This window comes from Saccostrea cucullata, unplaced genomic scaffold (assembly GCF_032062105.1).
Source record: "Saccostrea cucullata isolate Sc308-1 unplaced genomic scaffold, CSIRO_AGI_Scuc_v1 ctg18491, whole genome shotgun sequence".
NCBI classification, from domain to species: domain Eukaryota; kingdom Metazoa; phylum Mollusca; class Bivalvia; order Ostreida; family Ostreidae; genus Saccostrea; species Saccostrea cuccullata.
This window is the reverse complement of record NW_026921620.1, coordinates 739-10099: the sequence shown is the minus strand read 5'-3', so window position 1 is coordinate 10099 and position 9361 is coordinate 739. Positions and strand designations below refer to the sequence as shown.

At 31.7% G+C, this 9361-nt stretch overlaps 1 protein-coding gene across 1 annotated transcript; it reads right to left on the bottom strand.

Moving 5' to 3' along the window:
* Positions 1-2410: 2410 nt before the first annotated feature.
* LOC134260454 (uncharacterized) lies at positions 2411-6485 on the bottom strand. Its single transcript, XM_062743007.1, has 5 exons — positions 6404-6485; positions 6104-6241; positions 5798-5911; positions 3177-3303; positions 2411-2651 (listed from the first exon to the last, which is right to left on the bottom strand). Exons 1-5 carry the CDS (start codon positions 6483-6485, stop codon positions 2591-2593), a joined length of 522 nt encoding a protein of 173 aa, XP_062598991.1. The 3' UTR covers positions 2411-2590.
* Between the last annotated feature and the right edge of the window lie 2876 nt (positions 6486-9361).

The window sequence follows — 9361 nt, the reverse complement described above, 5'->3', positions numbered from 1 at the left end:
TGTGTATTACATTACCTGAAATTCGTCCATTACATGTAGCTGATTTTTTTTCTTGGAACTGCTAGTGTTTACTTCTTGCTTGTAGTCTGCAAGCGTTTTATTTTTCCCGAAAAAATGACGTTACGTTATTGCATTGTGATATAAAAAATAGTTTAACGTCATAAGGGGGGGGGGGGGGGTTGCTTGGAACGGCTCATATGAATAATTCATAAATTAATTTCCTTATTTGAATTAGATAATGCCCTTGCAAAATTGAAATTTGTGCATGACCTACATGTTGTACACATTGTATGCAAGTGACTTTCAAATTAGGTGATGAATCTAGATTCAATATAGAGTTAACGTTATTTTTGTATACATGAAAGGATATCATTGAAAACTTCTTCCATGAAAGACTACTCTCATACTTCTTCTTTGAAAAAAGTATCAACTAACAAAGTAATGTAAAATAGGTTGAGACACCTTAATTTACAGAAATATATTCTCAATGGTTATAAAAAGCGATTTTTGTTTAAAATTTGGAAGATTCCATGTAGTATTTATACAATCTTTTAACATTGCAGCCGTTGTTCATAATTGAAAAGATTTCTAAATTTATTCTAAATCTAATTTTAAATCTATTTTCAATTCTAAAAAGAAAATGTTGGAGTTTAAAACATACCTTGGAAACTGCTTAGAAAATAATCTGCTCCAAATGCAGGGGTGATACCCTAAGAGAAAAAGTGTCTTGTATTTTCTGTCTAAATGAAAAGTTTCGGCTCCGTTTTATTTTCGCCCCTTTCGCCCTACACACATGTGGGCGAATTTAAGACGGGGCGAATTCAAATAACATTTTAACTTCTTAAACAGAACTGGGCGAATTGAAAAGGGGGTAAAATATTTTGCAGGTGTCAAAGCCTCAAGGGGCGAAAATAAGACGGGGTGAAAATAATCCTGTATAGAGTATGCATTCAAAAGAATTAAAACTTAACTTATGAAATATATTGCACTTCCCCCCAGGGATTTGACTTAAGAAAAACAAAGTCTTTCCTTATTTGGTATAAGTCAGTGGATAATTTTACTTTTACAACTATGTTTTTTTACACTGCTGCAGATGATAATGCTTTAGCTTGTCATTTTAAGAAAAATTAACCTAAAAAATCATTCCCTTGATTTTTAGTGCATAGAAATCATTTCATGCAAAGCAATATGTATTTTTAAAATGCATGTAATTCTGACCAACATATTTCTTTACATTGTAAAGAAATCTGAAAAAAACTTCAGTCTGTTAAAAACAGTTGTCAATTCTAGAGAAATCTGGTAAGGGTTTATTTGTAAATTTAAAGGCATTGTTTTGTCTTAATTGGCTTTATAGATATACTATGATCAATCAGAGGTATTTTAAACACTTACCAAAAGTAGAATACAGAATACTTCTAGAGACATCATCGCCACTCCGAAATGGTTCGCACTGAATCTTTGACCTGGTGCTTGATTCTTCTTTTATATTAAATTGTGACCTGCTTGACATGCCATTTTATGACTTCAGTTGATGTTTTAGATGTGGTCCAGCCGTGAATGACAACCGTTAAAGAATGCATCAACAAATCTACTTTAATTTTTTTACTCGAAGGTTAAGGAGAAATATATATGATTGTTTGTAATATACATTTACCGCTTTAAAGCATTACTTATTTCCATTCTGATGTAATAAGTAAATATTACGTTTTGCACAGATTTTGATACGATACACCTGTAGCGACACGGGACCTCGGTTTATACGGTCTAATTTGATTGATTGGTCTCCACGTCCCACAGCGGAATAGAGCCCACGACGTACGGATCGGCTCTTCCCTCTGTAACTCTAGAGGAGATGCTCTAACCACTGCGCCACATGAGGGACAAAAGAATAAATAAACAAGACTTGATTTCCTCTGTGCGATATATTTCGTACCCATTATGTTGCGACTTCATAATGATATTACTCATTTAATACTGTGGTTATAAATCTACATAAGAGAGTGCTCAATCTAAACCTGTGTTGTAGAATTTAATTTTTGATTCATGGATTGTACATGTATGTTGTGTAACGTCCCATTCGAGGATTTTTCATTTATATAGAATATCAGTAAAATACAGTGAAAGGCTTCAAATTTAAACCTTTACTCGGAAATCAGGATCATTCAATAGTGATGGTTCTTAATCGTGTAAAAGCCCACCGTGACACAAAACCTTGGGTTTCAAGGTTTCATCCAAAAGACCCGTGACTTTTCATACAAGGTGCTTGGCGTAAAAACAGTCACTAAATAAAATTCTAATTCCCATTAGTTTACTTTGATTGAATTGTCCTGTGAACGCAATTTAATAAGGATTATTTTATTTCGCATTAAGCTACTGCAAATTCAACTCTCCGTGTGAAAATGGCTTTAAAAAAGTCAACATTTACAATAACCGATATTGAAGCATTGATATGGTATTTATAATTACACATACCGGTATAAATGTATATTATGGTAAGTATAATTTATCATTTATTTTGAAACATATTTCATGACGGAATTCTTACAAGCATTATATATAGCATAAAAAACAAATTGTAACATTTGAAAACTTAAAAACTGAAGACTTCTCTTCTGCGGAATCTACATTCTTTGTTGAAAAAACCAACTTTCCTGAAAAAGCAAAAAATAAAGTTTTAATTTGATACTTAAATAAAAAACATATGAGAGCAAAATAGAAGGGGATTATGTACAAATATGTTGCACTGAAAAAATAATTAAAAAAAAATAATCATAATTTTATTTTTTATATTTTATATATCAGTGTTCAGACATTCAATAAAACAACTCTCCTTCAAAGACCACGTGCTGTGAAATCACTAATTTTCGTTTTGGTTATGCCGGGTTCTGGGGGTGGATGGGGTTGGGGTCGTTTTTGTTGTTTTTTACGTATGAAGAAACCCAGAATTTATGTCCACCACGAAATGTAAAATTTCTTATGTATTACTTCTAAACATTCTCCAGGAACGAAATCTAATCCCCACAAAGCAATATTTTTTCCTCAAATCTAAAAAAAAATGACCCTACGAAAATATGTGATTTTCCAGTACATAAATTACATTGATAGGAACTTCTTTGAAAATGCATATTTATACTTTTACTGCTGAGATCAAGTTAAAAAAAAACTTAAATACTTGCCCGTTAGGAAGAGATAAAGGAGTGGATCCAACAAGATAATATCCAGGTTTAGTTGGAGATGGGTATTTTGGATCCTCCTGTCGAAAATACTGAACGCATTCTCTCTCGTTATAGTTGACACCTAGCGCTGCAAAAGAAGACAATACGGATTTAGCGTAACAGAGTCAATAACTTAATATTATAATGAATGCCTTCATGAATATTCAAAAATTCAAACAAATTACGTCACTTAAATGACATATATTTTCAATGTATATCTGCTGTAACTCTTCGGAACGCCTGCCTTGTGTTGAGAACAAAAACTCCGATGTAAAGTTTTATAATTTTATTCAGCAATACAACAGCGAAAATGAATAACAGTGTTTTAAATTCACAATTCTCAACCCTTGGGACAAAAGACAAAAATCAGTAAAACTACTGATATAACTGGCCCTATTTCCAGTAAATTGTAATTGCATAAATTCCCCCGACCAAAATAAAACGTAAAGGCTCTCTATAAATGAGTTATAATTATAATTAATTTACAAATAAATATTTCCGCTACTAGTTCAACTACTAGCACACAGCAGAAATATTTCCTAACTCCTAAACTTGGCTAAAGAAGATAAAAATAACTAGTTATCAACTAGTAATTATCAATAAAACTAGTACAACTACTCGTAATAATTAATTGAGCCTTACCTAACATTACCATATTATGTACGTCAGTCACTCAGATACTGAACAAGTACAAACCTTAAATTACTCTTGACAAAACTGGTGACCTTTCTCCAGGACACAAAGAAAACGAGAGAGCAAACGATATTTAGCATCTGGGTATTTATAGAATTGACAAAACCCGCAATAATTGATAACCAATCATAACTAATAATCTCATCCCGTAAAATATAATCAGCCAATCAAATGTAATTATCGTCCCGTAATGAAATCTCACTTTCGTACATCGTATGTAAAATTATTACAAAACATTAATAAATTAAACAAGTTCATAGAACATAAAGTTACACTTTCAAAAGCTCATTTACACTGTTTAACATTCAATTTAAAAGAATTTACAATCAAATCTTCCGCCGAAATAACTTCAGTAAAAGATCACCGTGAAGCATCGCGGGAAAATATTAATACACAAGTAAAGCAAAGTATGGCGGCGGCAGAAGTTTCAGTAAAACGTGTTACTCGAAGACCATAAAAACATCGATCACACAAGAAAATAAGGTAACTATAAGATAATCCTAAATTACACCACAACTTTATAACTACGTATGTAAAATTAAGCCAACAAAAAGCGTGTAATCAAATAGCAAGACGATGTCTGACATTCAACACATCGGGACACAAGAAAATAGTTTAGACCTTCGCTACATCTAATTTAAACAGTTGTCAACCAACAATTAAGAAATAACTCTTATGGACATTTCAGTATTATATGAGAATTGATGGATGAATTGAAAGTATGCATGAAAGTGCTTTAGAAAAATACCAAGGTAAGAAAAAAATGAGATTCAAGAAAAATAGGGGAGGGATCGTTACATTTTGCAAATGTTTGCCCTTATATAACACTATTTGAACAAGCTAGGCGTTTTTACATCTCCGTAAAAACGTTCGTCATGTGACCATAAATTGAGTGCTTAGTCATAAGCGATCTACCTAATTTCATAGTGACGTCATAAGTGATCTAAGTGTTCAGCACATTCAATTTATACCGTTGAAATTTGAAAAAAAAAAATCTTTTATGGATTAAAAACTCTGGTACCTTATTATTTGAAATAAATCAATCACAAATGTAAATATAAGTAATAAGGTATAATTTATTGAGTTTTATTGGGATGTAAAACAGGTTTGTCACGTGATCAAATCCCATATAAAACTCAACAAAGGACATCTTTCTTAAATGTCTTTCTTTTTTATATCTGTAAAAAATTTCTATCAACAATACCCCCCCCAACAATATTTGATTTTTTAGCTAAGATTTAAGCATTCTTTCAAATTTAAATTTTGTAACTAAAATCGTATAAAATACATGGGATAATATTTTCGCTGAATTACACGTGAATACATTACATCTACACTGGTTCAATGTATTGCATTTTTTTATGTTTTAATCATAAATTCGTATTTTGTTTCTTTTTTACTCGGGGACAACGTTTCGCTGTGTGTTATGTGTGTGGGTGTAAGTTTATTATATCATAAGTTAAGATTTCTCAAATTGGCGACATGAAATCCAAACGTAACGTTTGACGTGCTTTGACATAGGCTGTTCTGAGGGAAAATCATATTTGAAAATAGGATTATAAACTACGGAAGACCAATAGTGCAAACCAAAAATAAATAGAGAAAAACGAAATTATTTAATAAAGAAAAATGAAATTATTTAATAAAGAAAATGAAATTATTTAATAAAGAGATCGATATTTTACGATAAATCTAAATCATCAAATAAAGAAAACTTAATTATTAAATAAAGAAAATGAAAATATTAAACAAAAAAAATATTTTTTAAACAAAAGGAAATTATCATCATTAAGAAAATGATTTAATAATTTATTTTCTTCATTTGATATTAGTTTTTTTTTCTTTATTTATTTTTGTTTTGCACTTTTCGGCATCCGTAATAAACATACCTCTACAACACCTCACTGCCACATTCCCGTGTCTATCCATAGGGACTGCTGAGTATCCACTTACATAACCATTGTTTGGGCAGCGGTAAGGACGAGAATTATGAATATTTATATCTACAGAGAAAAAAATTATAATGATACATTTAAACTTGGAATAATGAGAATATAATGAAATTATTCATTTTTAGAAAATTAATTTGAGACAGATCTAGGTAAACTTTGTTTCCAAAAAAGGACTTAATTTTACCCTTTCTTTAAAAAAAGAAGTGAAAAGAAAATTACATTTTACTAACAACTGGTACTTACATATCATCGTGCATCCTTTGACTGGCCCAAGTGGCGGATCACAGTTAGGAATAGTCTCCCCATACCGAGGTCGGAACGATACGGGTCTACCATAACCACAGAAATGGTTCTTTACATAATGCTTAGGATAATGCACACCTTGAATAGGTAAAAAATAAATGAACATATTGTTTGGATTGGTGTACATCTTACAAGTTTGCATGTAAAATAGCAACGCTAAATAACGAGAAAAAAGCTACAAACTCATCATTTGTTTAAGAAAAAATACCATAGCATATTTAAAAAAAAAATAAAACTTACTATAATATTCATTTTTTTCATGCTGAATTGCTCCACATTCAACCAAGAGAGTGAAAATAAGCACAACTTTGTATAGAAACATTGTTTATGAAAGGAGCTTGTCCGTATAAAATGCTAACGAAAACCGATCTTATATAAGCAGGTGTAACGCATTTGTGACTTTGATGCACAATGCAGCAGATGTAGACTTTATTTATATTACAGTAGTTACAGTTTCTAGATATATGATCAAAGTAAACGGCTAGGGAAAGAAAGGACAGACCATCAGTTTAATTTAACCTTTGATCTTACTGGTAGTACGTTTTGTCTATTGGATCTTTCGGATTAATTAATTTTTATAACAAACAAATGTCAAAGATAAGTTGGAATTAAGTCACATTGATTCGAAGCACACATTTGAAACACATTCTAAGCCATTCTAAAACACACTGATTTGACGACAGATTTTTCTGTTATTTACCGATCATGACAGGGAGCACAAGGCGGGTGTGACCGGTCGGCAGGGATGCTCATCCTCCATGGCACCTGATCCCAGCTCCGATGTTTTGAAGGTCCGCGTTTTATTAATTTTTTTTCCTATCTTATTTTTTTTTAATGGATTTTGATGTTGAATACTGTTTGTTATCGCCATATCCATCAATAATTGGTTCGTTTAATTATTTTAAGAAATGGGATGAAGAGAAACAGATTCAAATCTGATTTTTAAAGATAAATGATATATTATAGATCATTTCTTACGGTGTCGTTCTCAGCTCACCTCAACAAAGTTGTGGGAGCTTATGTAATACATGTATGATTGCATCTTTGTCGGCGTCCCTGGTTTTAAGTTTTAGGCGAAGTTTTCTTTTAAAGTAATTACATGCCCAACATTTATTAGAGATGTATAAAAGATTCTTCTACAGTGTTTCTTCGTACCAGTCAAGGTCTCAGATGCTGCAAATTCATCTAAAGTATGACCAGCTTAGTGTTTTTGGAGCTTAAAGTCTGGTGCAGGTTAAGGTTTTTTGTGCAGGTATTATTTCCAAGTAATTAAGAGCCGTATGTTGACCAAAGTTGCACGAAAAATAAATCTTAAGAAGCACATACCAGGCTTGCTTCGGATTCCTGATCTGAAATTCATTTTACGGAACAAGCATTGGACACTTTAAAGTTTTCGGTACAAATCTCATTTTCAAGTAACTATGAGCTTTATGTTGACCATCGTGCATAAAAGATACAAGTAAGGGTGCACCTTTCCAGGCTTCCTTTGGATGCTGGATCTGAGCTACATTTTCTTGATGAGTGAACAGATTACTTGGTATTTTTGTGAATTTGTTATATTTGATATTGAAAAGCCTTAAATTTATTTTTACCAAACTTTCATGGATCATGCAAACTTATGGTATTCCTTCAGATTCTGGATCAGACACACTTTTTCCAGATAATTGACCAGTAAAACTTTTGGATGCAGGTTTATTACATGTACCAAGAAATTATAAGGGATATCTTAAGCAAATTTGCATGGACCATGCATCGAGATAAACACTTAAACGTTTTTTGTTACAAAAGAGATGCTCATTTCAATGGTCAATTTGCTTGATGATTTGAAAGTTTCTTTTAATTTGCTGATAGTAACTCTTATCCTGATTCTGTTTTACAATAAGGTCAATGTGGTCAAAATAGCATAAACGCCCGGAAGTAGTTAATAGAATTTCAGCATTGCCGTTTAGAGCAATACAAATATCTTATCTAATCATTTAATCATATTATTTCATTAATTATTATGCATCTAATTATGCATCAATATATAAACGCATTGATAATTTTGATAATAAAACCAATTGTCTTTCTAAGTTTATAAAATTTCTTTTTTACCGATTGTAACCGCATTGATATTCTGATGGCAGTATAATTAAGTCAGTGCTAAATTTAAGTAGGACAATGCTAGTTTTATCCTTTGCTCGCTGGTGTTGATCCTGGCAATGATTTTTTTTTGTTCCTTTAAATGGTAGAATCTTTCGAATAAATTAATATTCAAAAGATATTTAGAGATAAAAAGCAGACAGCAAAATATCCTGGTACCAGAGGCCTTCCAATGTGCACGCGTGCATATCGGAAGGCCTCGGGTACCAGGCAAACAAAATTAGTGCCCTTTGGAATTCCAAAAGTTTATTGGAAGACCAAAGAACATTTTCTCCTCTAGCTATTACAAACATTCCTTCGTATTTCTTCAAAAAGAAAGTTTTTTTAAATCTTTCATTTAATCATGAAACAAAATGATAGATACTTTCAATACAAAAATAAGAACAACTAGGAGACTTATTGTTCACAGAACAATAAGAGTTCTTTCCACCTTCTTTGAATTTCAATTTCATTTAATATTTATCTCTTTAAAATTAAATTTCATCAAAAAGAAACCAGGAATGGCTTAAAAGAAGAAAAAAATGTAAAAAAAAAATGAAGATGAACTTGACCTTTGACCTTCAATTTATATTCAAGGTCAAAGGTCAACAATCACATTGTAATCAACCCATCCCTCTATGAATTACAGTTTTGAAGTTATAAGGTTTAATGCTAAGCACAAAAGCATTACAGGCCAGTAACTCATTCAAGGAGTCACCAGATCCTTTTGCACTTGAACATATATTGTGTGCTTAAAGTCTCTTAACACATTAATGAAAGTTTTATGTCTTTGCGGTTTATGGTTTCGGGGCAAAAGCAATAAGAAGCTTTTTTGCACGAAGGGCAATAACTTTAAATAGGGTCAGTCTTAAGGGACAAGAATGTAATCTTTGAAATAGTTTTAAGAGTACATATTAATGATAAAAAGATATTTATTATATGTCAAAAGACAAAAGAGATACAAAAATGGCTCAATTTCTCGTTTTTGGAATGAACTTGACCTTTGACCTTTGCTTTAATTTCATGATCAAAGGTCAATAAATCTTATGCAATCGGTCCCATGTCTCTACGACTTCT

Excerpts from the sequence above, each read along its gene's own strand:
- LOC134260454 (XM_062743007.1), bottom strand. The coding sequence starts at position 6,485 with ATGTTTCTATACAAAGTTGTGCTTATTTTCACTCTCTTGGTTGAATGT. Across the intron at positions 6,242-6,403 it reads TGAAAAAAATGAATATTATA|GTGTGCATTATCCTAAGCAT; the intron begins GTAAGTTTTATT and ends TACCTATTCAAG. Across the intron at positions 3,304-5,797 it reads GGCAGTGAGGTGTTGTAGAG|CGCTAGGTGTCAACTATAAC; the intron begins GTATGTTTATTA and ends CTTCTTTTGCAG.